This window comes from Terrapene carolina, unplaced genomic scaffold (assembly GCF_002925995.2).
Source record: "Terrapene carolina triunguis isolate 2854851 unplaced genomic scaffold, T_m_triunguis-2.0 Scaffold112, whole genome shotgun sequence".
Lineage (NCBI taxonomy): Eukaryota > Metazoa > Chordata > Testudines > Emydidae > Terrapene > Terrapene triunguis.
The window spans coordinates 9,529,222-9,546,455 of record NW_020664463.1 but is presented as its reverse complement, the minus strand read 5'-3'; the positions used below and the strand labels follow the sequence as shown (position 1 = coordinate 9,546,455).

The 17,234-nt window shown below is 41.5% G+C and overlaps 1 protein-coding gene across 11 annotated transcripts in view; it reads right to left on the bottom strand.

Annotated features, from left to right (window-relative positions):
• Window positions 1-17,234, bottom strand: part of PPFIBP1 (PPFIA binding protein 1) — a 173,721-nt gene that overhangs the window by 76,395 nt on the left and 80,092 nt on the right. For all 11 annotated transcript variants that reach the window (XM_024214071.3, XM_024214062.1, XM_029911650.1 and 8 more), the window contains exon 2: window positions 1,260-1,357. In XM_024214071.3, coding sequence (XP_024069839.1) covers window positions 1,260-1,323 — 64 coding nt within the window. In that variant the 5' untranslated portion in view covers window positions 1,324-1,357. The remainder of the gene's footprint in view (window positions 1-1,259; window positions 1,358-17,234) is intronic.

Here is a 17,234-nt window from a genome sequence, read left to right as displayed (position 1 = left end):
GTTTGGATATTGCAGATATATGCAGAATGTACACTTCCTTCTAAGCCTTCATTTGTCTGGCAGTCTGAAAAATGCAAGCATTCCAACTATTAATTCCCTTTGAGAAAATTAAAAAGAGAAAAATCCCTTGCAGAAGTATAGGAGGCGATAGGACAAAATTAACAACTCCTTTGCAATATTATTTAAAGGTTTGTAAAGACATATGTAATTAAGTCTTTGGTGTCTTAAACATCCTGATAACCACCCTTTATTTTTACATTAAACCCCATGCTGTCCAAGCCTACTTGGCCCCTTCATAATTCAGACGCTTGACCAGATCTGCATGCTAATATAAAGATTTTTTATAGATAGACTATATCAATCCTAGGACTTCATTATGACCCATTGTATACACTGAACATGTGTGCCAGAGGTCTTTAAGAAGATAGCACTGTGGAGAAAAGTCAGTTCTAGCAAAGCAGGCACTTTTTGAAACTATTTTTTTTTTTAAAGGAAATTATTGTATGTGGGATTGTTGAAGCCTTCATATCTCTGATGCTGCCTACGCAGAATACTTCTTCAATCTGAACAGCTGTTTGGATAGCTCTGCTGGAATGGAATCAAACCAAAAACTTCTGTCTGCTTTGTTTCTCTGTTTTATATGATTGTATTTTTTTCACAGCTCACTGGACACAGTTTTAAGAGTTCAGGAAGTAATATACTTTTTGATCTCTCTCCCCAGCCCAGTAAAAATGTATGAGTGAATTGCTCATGCTTATGAAAACATTAAAGTTAGAGATAGGCCCAAACCAAAGCCCTGATTCAAAAAGCCCCTACTTTGAAGGGATCAAAATTCAGTTCTTAATCTGAATTGTCCCATTCAGGCCTATTTAATTAATTTCTCTCAAGACTTGAGTGTGGTACAGCACTAGAGACAAGCTTTCCCTTCTTGACACCTCACTTCTCTTCAAACAAATACTAATCCTGATTTGAAACATCCTTGGCTATTCCAGTCCTTCAAGTTGAACCACATTGCCCAATGGTTTTGTGAAGTGTAGTGATGGGGAGATAGGAGAACAGGTGCAACTGAATTGGCACTGTGTGTTTGCAGGGATTTGTGCCATCCTCTTTCAAATCGGTTTGCATCCTTTGAGTTTCACAACTAGTTAGTAGGGAGTCATCAAACACAGTTCTATGTGCATCCTCTTTCAACTGGAACTCAGCCCTACACAGATGAAAGGAGGATTGAACTGGTTAAACAAACAGCATAATGTTTTTACCTGCTATAATGCCGTCCATCTGTTCCAAAGCTGCAGCCAGCATGTCACTTGCGTCACTCATCATCTTCCTGCTTCTCAAGGGTACTCACTGCTAAAGCCTAACAAGAAATGAAATGATAATTCTGTTACATGGACACCAATACATCAAAAGCCTCAACTATGCAAGTCAGTCTGCAAGTGGCTATTCATTTCACCGTTGTATTAATTTAGATGGAATACATGGGCCAAAAGTGTTAACATAACCCAGGCACTGTCCAACATGTATTAAACAAGGTCTGGGGTTTGGTATACCTCAGCTTGTTAATACTATGGCAAATACAGCATTAAAAAATCCTTGTAATTTTTAATTAAAGATACAGAGAAGGAAAAAATGGTTAAAGCATCTGCAATGAAAAATATTAAGTCCATCTTTCATTTTAACAACATCCCTTGTTCCCTTTCCTTTAGCTGGAGAGAGTTTTTAGAAGGAAACTTCCCCGTCTTGTTTGACAGTCTCTTAGATGGTATTAACGATGATAATAACTGTCCTTTTGGGGAAAAGAGAAGTGAGTTGAAATGGACTGGAACTGTTGTTGTTGCTGTTGTTAGAGTCTGATCCCATTTTATTCCAGGTGGTCTTTGGGATTCAGATGGAGCTGGTAGGACTAGCACTGCCATCTGGATCCCTCTCTCTGGCCCAGTTTGGTCAGGACATCTCTCGGGATCAGGATGACGAAGGCTAGGGTCCCAGGAGAGACTGGGGGACAGTTATGATGACGAAGTTGCTCCAGTAGCCTCATTCTGTTTTTATTCCTCCCCCCAAAAAAGGAGTGGTGGGTGGAGTAGCTTATCCCCTCATTATTTTGTCCACCAATTAGGCCTAGTATCTGACACAAATTTTGGTTCATTAGTTTTTGGTTCCACATTTCTTGTTTTTACTAAACTACGGTCTTTGAGTTATATTAATAGGCCTCTTTGCTTAGCCTAATTCAATTTTTTTGTCTCACTTTCATACCTTTTTATAACATTCATTATTGAAAGCAACTACTTTCCATGAACGTTTGTTTTATAGGTTATTGCAACATCTCTTGAACTTTCATATACTTTTTTACAATTGAGCTTACCATTAGGGTACATTTGTAAGCCCAATTATCACAGCATCACTCACTGTCCTCTAAATTTAGGAAGTTTACAAAGCAGCAGGGTTCCTTCCTGACCACTGGCAATATCAGCAGGCGTATCTCACCTAAGCCCCAAATGAGCTGCTAGGAAATCAAGTCTTTGCTCTATCTTTGGCAGGTCTGGTCACAGTCACGTTCATAAGTGCCAACTGCCTGTATTGTAGAACATTGGTGGACCTCTAATTCCCACCAGCAGTGGCATGTGATGCTTCAGACAGCTCACACAGGAGAAACAGATTGCTCTAATAGCCAACTGAAATTTGCCAGAAGGGAAGTAAATTGAGGATGAAGCTTTAATCACAGCAGTAAGCCTGAGTCTCTGCTCTAAAGCTCCCCCTGGCCCACAACTCCTCTTCTCTTCTGTAGTCCCTCATGAATCAAAGAGTCTCACAGCGGATGAGAAAGGAAAGAACTATTTTGGTTAACAGGGCCCACTGTTCTATATCAATGGTGCATCTTGGGGGAAAGAACCCAATTTCAGATAATCCAAGTTTCAGGAAGTTCAGGTAAGTCAGGGGTCTAGTGTTCTGTGCATTACTTCAATAGAGACCGAGGGAAAAAAACAGCCCTTGCGTAATTTTAGGACTTCTCTAACGGTTCTAAATACGTGTCACTTGCATTATTGTGACTGTCTGTGGAAACAAGATGACAAATGGGGGCAAAATAAAATAAATGCCATTGTTCTTCATAAATATCAAATAAAATAAATTAGCAAATAAAATACAAAAATAGTTTCTTGCACATAAGGAGAGTGCTTCTAGTTGTTATCTTTTTAACAAGAGTCAGCAGTGTGTGAATCAAATTATGCCCTGGGAGAACTGCAGAGAAGACAATGGAGTTACACCACAATTAATCTAATCCCAGAATGTTTAGAAGTTGAGGAATAAAGAGGGATTTAAAAACTCTCCTCTACTCTTCAAGTAGAGCTTGGAAAAGCTAACCTGCGAGACACACTTCCCAAGATGATAAGCTGGGAGTTTGGGAATTTAAATGGATGATTTAAAGAAAAAAAGAAATATTTTTAAGTTTTGGTCCTCAAACTTTATTTCTTAGTTGAATCACTCCCACTTTCCCAGCTGCAACAACTCATCTTTGTTTCCTGTTATCCTTTAGCTCATGAGAACACTCAACTTTCAAAAAATCAACATAAGAGGCTTTTAAAGATGGCAACCCACTTCCTTTGCACCAATTTCAACTGACTGCATCAGAGCAGGCCCAGACCAGACATTCAGCCACAGCCTCTCTCCACTGTGCTGAGGCAATTGGTGAAACCTTTCATCAGGAATCAAAAGGGGCCAAAGTTAAATGCACAAGTGGCAGCCATCTTAGGAGTACATGGTGAGCCAGAGTTCAAATCTCTATGGCTCTTATTTTAAACTAAGTGAAGGGAAGAATTAACCCCTCACCACAAGTATTTATAGCCAATTAATTTTGCCTAATTAACCAGCTTACATTCTTTCATTTTAAGTCTAATGTTCCATGCAGCTCAGAGACAAGTTGACATATCTTATTAGAAAGTAACAAAAAAACTTTACACAAGGCCAAAAACATCCTGCAGTTGTGAAGGAGATTTTATACATCTATTAGGGCTGTCAAGTTATTAAAAAATTAATCATGATTAATCAAAGTTTTAATCATACTGTTAATAATAGAATACCAATTTAAATTTACTATAAATATTTTTGGATGTTTTTCTACATTTTAAAATATATTGATTTCAATTATAATGCAGAATACTATGTGTTAAGTGCTCATTTTAGATAATTATTTTTATTACAAATATTTGCACTGTAAAAAAAGAAACACATTTTTACAAATGGAGAACTGAGAACAAAGATTAAAAGCCTGCTTCAAAGTCCATTGAAGTCAGTGGAAGTCTTTTCAGTGTCTTGCCCAAGGTCACACACAAGAAGTCTGTGGCACTGCTCAGATTAAACCCAGATCGGGCTCCCAGTCCACTGCCTTAACTACAAAATCAGTAAGAAACCTGAAGATGGTATAGGGAAAATTTGGGCTACCCCTACTGTCTGGGACTCTTAGCAGAGCAATTCATCCAATAAGATCCCAAGATTTCAGACTACTGAGTCAACATAGGGGGGATACACCTTCCTCATACCTCCTTTTCCTAACCACCTAATATCCAAAGTTGAAAATCTGGTGAGAAGCAGATGGGTACTTTGAAGCATATTCTGTATGGATAACAGTGAAGTTGCTGGGTGACTGGATCAACAAGGAGCCATCATGGAATAAAGCAGTGGTTCTCAAACAGATGTATGCGTACCCCATGGTGTACGCAGAGGCAGGGCTGCCCAGAGGATTGAGGGGGCCTGGGGCAAAGATATTTCGGGGGCCCCTTCATAAAAAAAAGTTGCAATACTATAGAATACTATATTCTCGTGGGGGCCCCTGTGGGGCCTGGGACAAATTGCCCCACTTGCCCCCCCTCTGGGCGGCCCTGTGCAGAGGTCTTCCAGGGGTATATCAACTCATCTAGATATCTGCCTAGTTTTACAACAGGCTACATAAAAAGCATTAGCGAAATCAGTACAAACTAAAATTTCATACAGACAATGACTTGTTTGTACTGTTCTATATACTCTACACTGAAATGTAAGTACACTATTTATATTCCAATTGATTTATTTTATAATTATATGGTAAAAAATTAGAAAGAGCAATTTTTCAGTAATAGTTGCTGTGACACTTCTGTATTTTTGTGTCTGATTGTGTAAGCAAGTCATTTTTAAGTGAGGTGAAACTTGGGGGTGTACAAGAGAAATCAGACTCCTGAAAGGGGTACAGTAGGCTGGAAAGGTTGAGAGCCACTGGAATAAGGGGCTTGAATTCCAGCCCAGGCCAGCAGTGACAAAACATTATTACTGTCTGAAAGCTGTCTGGTGTCCTATATGAAATGAGGTGGTGATGTCAGTTCAGTTTTTATTGTACACACAGCCACATCACAAAAACCACCAACATGGTTGTTATCCTTGTTGACAGTCTCAGAGGAGAGGCCAAGGGTTGAATGACCATGAAAACTGAACTACCATTTTGCCCTTAAGGCTGGTCCCATTCCAAGCCAAGCCTGTATCACACTGGTGTGAGAAAGTTCGAGCTGCTGCTTCCCATGCCTTGGCTTACCTCTTTGGGTGTGTCTACACTGCAGCCGGAGGTATAATTTCCAGCTTGGGTAGATGCACACATGCTAGCTTTGATCGAGCTAGTGTGCTACAAATAGTCAAGTAACCACAGTTGCACAGCTAGCCACCTAAATATATAGCTAAGGCCTCAGATAGACTGTCCCTGTGTGCCACTGCAGCCACACTATTTTTAGTGCACTAGCTCAATCAGAACTAGAGCGGGTACAACTACCTAACCTGGAAATTACACCACCTGTTCCAGTATAGTCATATCTTTTATGGCCGGAAGACTCGAGTCTTTGGGATGTCAATCTGGATCCCTTCAGACGCACTAAGTTCACCTTTTAAAAAATGCTGTTGTCTTTACCAAGGTGGCCAGCCACTGTGTTGAAAGGGAGTTTATACACACATGGGCAAAACACTTAAGCAGGTGCTTAACTTTAAGGACATCAGTAGTTCCAGCAAAGGCAATGTATCTACATGCTTAAAGTTAAGCATGTGCTTTAGCATGTAGTTTCTATTCTAGCACAATGAAGATATGAGTCACAGGGATACTCTAGATTGTTGTGGCTTACATCTGGTACACAGTCTGTGTGAGAGAACACTTCTACTATAAACATAGATACAGCACAAGGCTAAACAAAAATCAGACAGGGAGAATCATTTTTAACCTTCTGCATGCCCTGCCACTTTGTCTTCTTAACAAAGGTCAGATATTTTCAGCATCATTGGCAACACTCAGCTCCAATATAAGCAATAAGGAAAGCTGTTCATCTCATCTTTGGTGTAAATTATCGAATGCAGATCCCTAAAAAGCAAATCAATTCTAAAGTTTCCCTACACAATTGTCATCTATAGGTATAAACCACCTGGTAGGTAATTTTTATTGCAGACCACCAGCTATCTCTGCTGAAAGACTACACTGAAAAAGGCCAGTGAGCATCATATCTTTTCCATCGAAGCTCTTCTTGCAGCAAATCAGCAAGAAGTGGATCTGAAACTTAGGGATACCCTTTGAATGATGGAATAAAGACTACTGAACTTATATAATGAAATACATTTTTTTTAACATAGTTACTGAAGTTCAAGAAGCTGCAGTAATTTTTGAAAGGGAAAAAGTAACACGTGGATGAGTTAACCATAAAAAGGTCTAACCAAATCAAAGAATTATAGCTGCAGGTTTTTGGCATAAGGTACGTAAGCAATAAAGATCAAACAATATATTGCCTGCCATAATATATAGCAAATCTTCCTTAAAATATCTATGGGTCAGCTGCCTACATGTTTGATAAGGGAGAACAAAGGAAGAGGGAGTTATTTTAAGATCGCCTAGATCAGGGATCTCAAACTCAAATCACCACGAGGGCCACATGAGGACTAGTACATTGGTCCGAGGGCCAGATCACTGACACCTTTTCATATAAAGGTACAAAAGCCCCCCACCGTCCCCCCACGCTGCCCCCAGCCCCGCCCCCCACTCCACCCCTTCCATGAGGCCCCACCCAGCCCTGCTTCTTCCCACCCCTTCTCCGCCCCCATTCCAACCCCTTCCCCAAATCCCCACCCCTGCCCCACCTCTTCTCCGGCTCCTCCCCTGAGCGCGCGGCTCCCTGCTCCTCCCCTCTCCCTCCTGGAAAGTGCTAAACGCCGCCAAACAGCTGTTTGGTGGCAAGAAGCACCTGGAGGTAGGCAGAGGAGCGGGGATGCAGCACGGGGGGGGGGAGGGGTGGCGACAGGTATGGGGAGTTTGGCGGCCACAGGAAATAACTCCGGGGGGGCGTGGGGAGCTTGACGGGCCGCAGCAAAGAACTCTGCAGGCCGCGTGTTTGAGACCCCTGGCCTAGACAATTAAGGAATTCTTGCCCTTAGTATAGTAGTATAAGAATCTTCATGAATAGAAAATGGGCACAGTCATCTTTAGATTTATCTTGAGTCCTCTAAGGCAGAGAATTTAAAGAGAACCCTCAGAACTTCTTCCGCTCTAGACAAAATCCTGGTTCCCTATTGTGCTGTGGATTAAGGGCCCTATACTGCAAAGTGCAGAGTACCCTGAACTGCCATTTATTTTAATGGGACTAGAATGTGCTCAGCACAGCTCAGGAACAGGCCACCTATAAAAAAAACCCTCATGGAGGGAGCAACAACATAAGAGAGCCAAGATGCTACCCATAGCTTTGGTAAGGAGCAGAACCATCATCTCATTGTTACCTTGTTCTCCCCCCCCCCCCCCGACCCCCAATACCTGTTTCTTGTCTTATGCTTAGAATGTAAGCTCTCTGGGGCAGGGACTGTCTGCTACATGTTTGTACAATGCTTAGCAAACAATGGGGTTGGGACACCTAGGCACTACCTACCACAATATAAAAAAATGGAACCATTTTGCTTCATCAGGGCAAAACAATCTCACAATTTTCAGCTAAATACATTTCCCACTTAAAGTTTTTCTTCTGAACAAAGACTTTGTCAATACTGGACTATTGTTCTGAAAGATCCCCACCAAAGCTACCATCAATGCAGCTCAGCTAATAACAGCAACAATGAGAATCCTAGTCTAGATAGGGCCCAGGTGGTCATTAGTGTTTTAACTAGGGTCATCTAGCCCTGCTCTAAGTGGGGTTGGATGACATGGTGATTAAAACACAGGCAACCATACAGTAGAGCTCCCACCATCGCTACCACAACAGGAATTGCCCTGGGGGTAGGAGCAGGGTCAAATTTTTAAAAAATAAAGTCCAGTGAAGCAAAAGAAGGAAATATCGCTGCTTTTTGTAATCCAAAGAGAACAAAAGACTTCCCCAAACATCCTCTTGCCACCTCTCAAAGAACATCTGCTGTCAAACTGAGCAGGCCACAGGCTAGGAAATTTTGAGAGGTAAAAAAACAGCTGGGAGACTATATGACAAGATATTGTTTCCCTAACTACTCATCCCTACAAAGTGGTAATCTGAAACGAAGATAGCTTGAATTGAATTGAACAGAACAGACTGGTCACCCTCCCCAGACAGTGCGTCATCTGGGTTTGAGGAAGTGAAACTACTGAGATAAAGAAAACTGGAAGTGTTCTTCCCCTGCTCCAGAAACAGAGTAGTTTTTATTATTATTTACATAGCACCAGTGCTATGTCTGACATTCAGATTACAGGAAGGAAGACAAAGACTCTGCACTCCAAGGAATTTACAGCAGACAAAAAACAAGGCCAGAAAAGACAACGCACCATAGAGAGAGGGAAAGACGTGGGGACATCAGAAAGCAGAGGGAAAGGGGAATACAAGGCACGCATTTTGGGGACAAGCATCCCAAACCATTTTGAGTACCAAGATAGTGGCCATGCTTGCCTTGTACATATGAAATGTCATCTGCTTGCTTGAGGTTTCTAGTACAAATAAAATAAGAGTAAGGACAAAAGTAATACTGACGCACTAAAAGGATGAATTGCTGACTTTCGAAATAGAGTAGGTAGCATCTAACTAGGCCGCATATGAAAGAATGATGTATTGGCAAGTAAACAGAACAGATACTTGTTGATGAATAGAACAGTTTCTTTCTTTTTAATTTACTTCATTCGAAAGGAGGTAAAATCCTACCAAAAAAATGAAAAATAGGAAAAGCCAGACAGTCAGGGAACACTGAGAAAAAACAGCTTGAATAACCCCACAGAGTAGTGAAGCAGTCAAGGACCCTGGAAATCTTTCATTAACTAATGAGGTTGTTCAGACAGTCACCCATAGCTAATACACCTCTACCCCAATATAACACGACCTGATATAACATGAATTCGGATATAACGCGGTAAAGCAGCACTCCGGGGGGCGGGGCTGCGCACTCCGGCAGATCAAAGCAAGTTCGATATAATGCGGTTTCACCTATAACACAGTAAGATTTTTTGGCTCCCGAGGACAGTGGTATATCGGGATAGAGGTGTATATAAACACCACACCAAATAGAATAAACCATTTTCTCTTACTCAAAGATAAGGAGAGAAGAAAGGGAAAATCACCCCATAAGAACAGATTGGTCCATATGTATAACACAGAAGGTGAGCGAAACAGACACTTGCCTACAGACCAAGAGAAACACATGGAATTCATCCCTGATACACTCTTACTGACATCAGTGGCGCTACACCAGCAATTAATCTGGTCCAGTATGTGCGTATTTCTCTCAAAACACTTTACCCTAGGGACTATTTAAGACAAGCTCTGCCACGCTTCCCAAAATAAAACCTGTGTTACCGTCCTAACGCCTTTCTTAAATATAATCAGTTCAAGAGACTTGTTTTTTAAACCTCTATTCCAGTGCTCACAGCTGAACACCTTGCTCAGGCTAAGAAGAAAAAAATATTACTTCATGAAGGCTAAACGACAAGAGACAATTTCAAACTGCAATTATTTCTATCATCAGTTAGGATGACTTATCTGTTGCTGACATTCCCAGAATGTCTCTGGTTGTTACACATAAAGGAGATATTTAGTCTTACTTGTTAAATATCCTTTCTGCTGGTTCCCACCACTACTCTGGTTGCTAGGGTTATGCGGTTCACCTTCCAGTACAAAGACACACAAACTCTTCTGGCTACCTCACCAGTGCAGATGTATTCCAAACCACTTCAAGAGAAAGTGAAAAACAAACCACAGAGAAAAGAAAACACTGCTTTGCAAGAAAACCTAAGGGAAGCCAAAATGTGCAGCATCAGAGAGCTTATGCTGCTGTGCTCATTCACATAAAGCTCACATCGGCTTCAAATGGAGATCTGCCTGAATAAGGACTTCAGGATCCTTAATGAAGATGCCAAACAAATATGAAGCGCTTAAATACATTGCACATGTTTGAAATTATTCATAACGTTCCCACCCAGAGATTATCTGTGCTGAATGTTTCTATAGTGACAACGTTTTCAAACATGTCCCCTAGTTTAGAGTGCCTTTGCTTTTGCATGCACGCACTCTGAAGTCAATGGCAGATTTTGGTGCTCAGCACCTTTGAAAAGAAGGCTCTAACTGTCTCAAAATTATTAGCACTCAAAATTAGTGGACATTTTTCAAAACTATGGCCCAAACTTTTAAATGAGAGTGCAGACTTCAGAGTGATGTGGATAATGGAAGAAAGGTCAGTGTCTATCATCTTCTTTATTCCAAATCTGGGAGCCCTACATGTACAAAGAAACTACTCATTGGGGCAGAGACAATATGTGGAGTGCCCACGTATTCATGTGTTAGTGGCACCCAAAGAGTTCTCTATATCCAGTTTGAAACATAAAAGCAGTGGAGGTATCCAAGGCCAGAAGGGAATTCATTCTCTGTTTAAGAAAAGCCAGCCATGTCTGAAATCTTGCTTTCACTGAAAGAGAAAGCTTCAAAACTTGCCAGAATCTAGCCTTCAGGTTTAAAGGAAAGTCAATAAGCACTTTCAGAGCATCCAAGAACTCTACGCACAACTACTACTTGTTCTCATGGTCTTTTTCAATTTCATATAAGTGTTTGTAGTTCCGATATGTATATAAATGATTAACTCTCACCTATATACGCCCGGGATCAAATTACTCTCCCATTTACCAAAAAGTATAGTTGGTATCCATTACGGTTAGAGCAGAGGTCCCTAAAGTGTGGGTTGCACCCCTCTAGGGGAGCACAGAGAAACTTTCGGGGAGGGGGTGGCGTGGTTGGTCCAGGCCAGCCCCATGAGGGGCGGGGATGGCGCGCCCATCCAGCCCCGCCTCACCTTCAGGGATGGAGCCACACCTCCAGCTCGGGGCCCCACACCTGGCCCCATCCCCAGCCTCGGTGTGGCTCCATAACTGGCCGGGGGCCCAGCTGCCAGCCCCCACCATGGCCCAGCTGTGGCTCCGCACTCCCCGGCCACCCCCAGCTGCAGCCCCAGCCTTGGCCCCATTATCCCTGTCCTCATTCCCCCCCCACCTCCCCATCCCCAGCCGCAGCCCCACTCCCAGGTTTGGGGGAGGTGCAGACAGGGGTAAGGGGGGTTGTGACCCTCAAAAGTTTGGGGACCACTGGGTTAGACAGTTCAATTACCCTTGACTGAAATAAAGAAGCTGCCCTAAAGAACCTTATTAAAATCTAGGCAAGAAGATTATTCTTTCTTCTACGTATCATATAGCACAAAGTGCTGTAAAATTAGCTTCATATACTCATAAGTGTGCTCTTTCAACTTCAGGCAAAACTGAAAAGAGCCAAGGACAGATGGGATTAAAGATATGTTTTCTTCAATACATTCCTAGTTGCATCAAGAGAAATATTTATAAACACTCTCTATTGGTAAATTTTCTTTGGGAATCTGTCAATGTCCAGATTTACTTTGAGTAAAATCTCCAGTTCCGTATTTCCTGTCAGCACCAGCTTCCTTATATCTAAATGAAAAATATGTACATAAAAAGGATCCAATTAGCCAAATCTGTCAACTCTGTCTTCTTCTCGTCAATACAAAGTACATTGATCAATTATTTTATAAATTCTCATGCAAAGAAGATGCATCATAATTTAGGACACTACTACATTTTCAAATGGCAGCATCTGTTGTCAGTGCTGGCTGCCCATGGAATTTTCTGTAATTTTTTGTGCCTTTTTGGTTTCCTCAGATCTACCTTTAGAGCTCACTAGGAGTCATATATGAGACTGGACTCCTTCCCGTTGGAGAGAAAGAAGATCAAGAGTATCAAACATAACAAGTGTTAGTCAAGACGCTTAACATACTTCTGGGAGGTGAATACATATAACTTAGAGAATTTTTTCACATCTTAGCTCATAAGAGTACTACAGCGATGAAGACAATATAAAAAACAAATAGATTAGAACAGATCTTATGCCTTTGTCTGATAAATTAAAGAGCCCTCCTCTCTGAAACATCTTCTCTCCATGCTGGTACTTGCAGACTATAACCAAGTTGTCTGTTATATTTATCTTTTTGAAAAGAAGTTTATCAGTCTTCTTCAGTCCCCCATTATAAGGCAGATTTCCCATGGCTCTTCTCTGAACCCTTCCCATTTTATCAGTATCCTTTTTGAAGTGTGGACACCAAACATAGCATTTCAGTAATGGTCTCATTAATGCTACAGTAAAGATAATACCACTTCCACACTCCTACTCCCACTCCCTGTTCCCTTGCTTATACATCCAAGAACCATGTTCCACCTCTTAGCCACAGGATTTCACTGGGAGCTCATGTTAGTTGGTTATCCACCATGATCTTGTCCTTTTCAGAGACACTACATACAAGGATATAGTTCCCTATTCCAGAAGTATGACCTATATTCTTTGTCCTTAGAGGTGCAACCTTGTATTTGGCTTTATTGAAACACACGTTTGTTTGCACCAACTTATCAAACAATCTAGACTGCTCTTCATATGTGATCTGTCTTGATCATTATGTATGTGTTTTGAGAAGGCTTAGTAGTACAAGAATCCTAATAAAGCATTTGATAAGTATTAAGTATTACTGGGGGGGGGAAGCTATTCCACAAAGAGAATCAATACCGCCAAGTTTCACCCTAGAGCAAATTAATTCTACCAAGTCACAAAACCCACTAATAAAAAGATGATGCTGTGGGATTTTTTTTAAATCTGGAAAAACAACAACACATCCGTAACTCTATCAGCATTGCCAGGTGAGGCTATATTTCATGAAAATAAATGTCACCTCAGACATATTGATACCTATTTGTGCTCTCTATGGAGAGCCAGAACAAGCAAGAAATATACTTTACAAAGAAACCTTTGTACAATACATTTCAATTATGAACAAACTCTTGTTTCGACTCTGAAATATCTAATCAGTTGAATAATTTCCCACAGGGTGTTCTAAAGGCTACAAAGCTAACAGCCAGTTTTATAGTTAAACAGCATCAAAACTGGTTAATTAACTGTTTTGCTCCCTGCATGACACCACACCTCTGCAAATAATTAAACACATGACATGGTGGTTTATTAAAGGCAAGGTAAAGAGCAAAGAAAGGACACCACCACTACCCGTCCCCTGGAGAGACACTTTAGTGTCTATTCCACATCTTCTAGATTGGGGTGGGCAAACTAGGGTCCGGGGGCCACATGTGGCCCTTCAGACATTTTAATCTGGCCCTCGAGCTTCTGCCGGGGAGCGGGATCTGGGGCTTGCCCCGCTCCGTGTGTGCTGTGGCTCTGCGCAGCTCCTGGAAGCAACAGCATGTTCCCCCTCCGGCTCCTATGCGTAGGGGCAGCCAGGGGGCTCCATATGCTGCCACCACCCCAAGCACCGGCTCTGCAGTTCCCATTGGCCAGGAACCGCAGCCAATGGGAGCTGCAAGGGCGGTGCTTGCAGACGGGGCAGCGTGCAGAGCCACCTGGCTGCACCTCTGCATAGGAGCTGGAGGGGGGACATGCCGCTGCTTCCTGGAGCTGCTTAAGGTAAATGCCACCCGGAGCCTGCACCCCTGACCCCCTCCTGCGCCACAACCCCCTGCCATAGCCCTGATCCCCCTCCTGCCCTCTGAGCCCCTCGGTCCCAGCCCAGAGCACCCTCAACCCCAGTCCCACCCAAGAGCCCGCACCCCCAGCTGGAGCCCTAACCCCTCCACACACACACCCCAACCCCCTGCCCCAGTACAGAGCCCCCTCCCACAGCCTGAACTCTTCATTTCTGGCCCTACCTCAGAGCTCTCACCCTTTCCCGCACCTCAACCCCCAATTTCGTGAGCATTCATGGCCCACCATACAATTACCCAGATGTGGCCCTCAGGCCAAAAAGTTTGCCCACCTCTGTTCTAGATCCAAAAAGTCTCATGATTGTATTTATTTTTTTTTAAATTTACTATTAACTTCTTAAAGAAAGTGCATGTGGTTTTTTTAGAGGCTGGCAGATAAAGGGTGAAAGGTGCAGAAACAAAACTTCAACATTTAACAAGTAATTGATTTTTAAAAAATTACTCTGGGGTATTTTTAGTAGTTATATAAAAAGGGCTTAGCTTCAAACCTGTTGAGCCATCATGAGTTCCAGCCTGAAAAGACACAGTATAACTGTTTTCAATACATTACTCTGGTGCTCAAGGAAGGAGAATAAATAAGCTTTAAAGTAAAATAAAATAAATGCTGGCAAGGCAGTAACTTAATGGAAACAATTTGGAAATATATCTTAATACAAGACAGAAAAAATAAACAGCCTATGTTTCAAATTTCTCCCAAGACTTTTTTTAAGCGGCATGTTAGAATCTGTGCCTTAGGCAAGCAAACAAATAGGTGATGAAAATGATGATGGAAGACATTTGCCTTATACTACAATAAGTACTGTAGCTAGAACCAAATTGCAATTTGTAACACCCATTACTAGCAGAGGAAAAAAAAGTCATCTATCACTCCCTGAATCAGGTATTAAAGAGCATTTTCGTTCTATATACACAAGGTAAGTGCAGACAGAGGAGCAGGAATTTAATCTAACCTGGTTTTAATTGTAAGTGAATTTGTCAAAGGGAAACAAGTAAAGGAAAATTACGCATATGGGTAGCAGGCTCAGATCATAATATTGGGGATAGGTAGATTTTAATCCGATTGTTAGTCTGAATGAAAGAGATTACTACTGCATAGCAGAATAAGTCATCTCAGAGACACCAAAAGAAGTGCTTGGAGCAGACCTGACCATACAATATGAGGAAGTGAAGTGAAACTGTAGACATAAAGAAAAATATGCCTGTTTAAGGAAAGTTAAGATATGACATGAGGGAAGTATTAAAGAAAGAAGAGGTAAGTGTGCAGGGTAACAGCAAGAAACTTCCTAGGACTGCAGATTAGTTTACTGGAAATGGTTAGACTAGAACTAGTGAACAATATTGGTTTATGACATCTCACATCTCCTTCCCTTCTCCCAAACCTACATGTTCATCACAAAGCACGGAACCATCTCTCTTCAGCAGGAGCATTTCCCCCCCGAACACTTATTAGTGCAGAACATCTACTCCACCTAGCCTGCGTTAGGGCCCTGCTGTCATTGTTTCCGAGTCACTAAAGCAGCTTTTCAAGGTGAGACCCTACTGTCCTTTCACTCTATCCCCAGAGCATGAAGATTCATCTGAGCACCACACTAAAACATTTTGGAGGACTCTTGTGCAGTATTGTGGGATCTTAAGAATCCCACAATCCACTAGCTTCTAGAACACACGGTTTTCTCAGGTCATATATTCGATCTTCTGACAGAGCTTCACAGCACCCTTCCCATTTCCTCCCCATCATTGTCCACTTTGCCCCCTTCATTCTCGGATAGTCTTTCCTCTCTAGATTGAGACTAAGCCCCTAATATCTTTCTTAAAGCACCCACAGTAGCTAAATAGCCATTATATATCATGCCAAAACTAAACAATCCAATGAGAACGTGCACGTACTGAGGCATAATCTTCCAGATCCCTATGAAACTCTGCATCACTCCAAAGTTCACCAAGAGCAGGGTACAACGGTGATGAACTGCTTCCTCCTCAAGCTGGGAGCCACAGCTGGGCCACACTTCCATCTCTTGCCAACCCAGGCACTCAAAGACAAGGCAATCCTTGAACTCTAATGCCTCAAGACAGTAGACAATGATGTTGGCCTAATAAATCATGATTTTAATCTTCTTATAATGGAATCAGTTATACATTAACTTATCATAAGAACACCGCAATTTGCCAGACTAGACCAGACCCGAGATCCATCTAGTCCAGTATTCTGTCTGTGACAGCAACCAGCACCAAATGGCTCATGGGAAAATGTAAGACCCCCACAGTAGGAAGATGTGGGATAATCTGCCCCTTACACTAGATGTCTCATCCTGATCTCCAATAATTAGAGATTGGCTTTAGCCCTGAACCATGAGGTTAAACACCCCTTCAAAAATTTTATCATTAGTAACTCTTGATATTCATATAAATGTCCAATTCTTTTTTTAATCTTGTTAAGTTCTTGGCCTCAATGGACTTCCCATGGCAATGAGTTCCACAGTCTAATTACTCAAGTGAAAAAGTATTTCCTTTCATCAGTACTGAATTTGCCAACTTTTAATTTAATTGAACTGTTCTTGTGTTATGAGGCAGGGAGAACAGAAGTTACTGACCTACCTTCTCTAGACCATTCGTTATTTTTATACTTTTAGCCTGTCCTCCTTTCTAAGGTAAACAATTCCAATCTTTCTAATCTCTCTTCACATGGAAGTTTTTTTTTTCATGCCCTTGATTATTCTCATGACCCTTCTCTGAATCCGCTCTAATACTGTAATGTGCTTTTTGAAATGAAGCGTGAATTGCTTGCTATGAGTATTTATTATTTATGATTCATTATTTTTGTCCTGTGATTAGTCACTTAAGTCACATGGCAGTTTCTGCGCCATGACTGGATCATCATAGTTTTATAAACATGAAGAGTCTCCTTTTTCTGCTCACCAATTATCTGCAAAAAGGTCATGATTTTTTTACAAATGTACTTGCTGGTCAATATTTGACATTTGAGTCAATAAAAACAAGCTTTTCTAAATGGTCGTGAACATACTTCCCATGTTAATACTCCTGCAAATGTATCTGAATGTTTACCTGAGATAGTGTTGCTTTGCATAAACTTTCTTATGAATAAAAATCTAACTTAGGTAAATGTTCACAAATAAACAAGGAGGAGTATAAATACCAACTCAGAGAATCAATGGGTTTTATTCACAAGAATATTCTTTTTTTTTTTTTT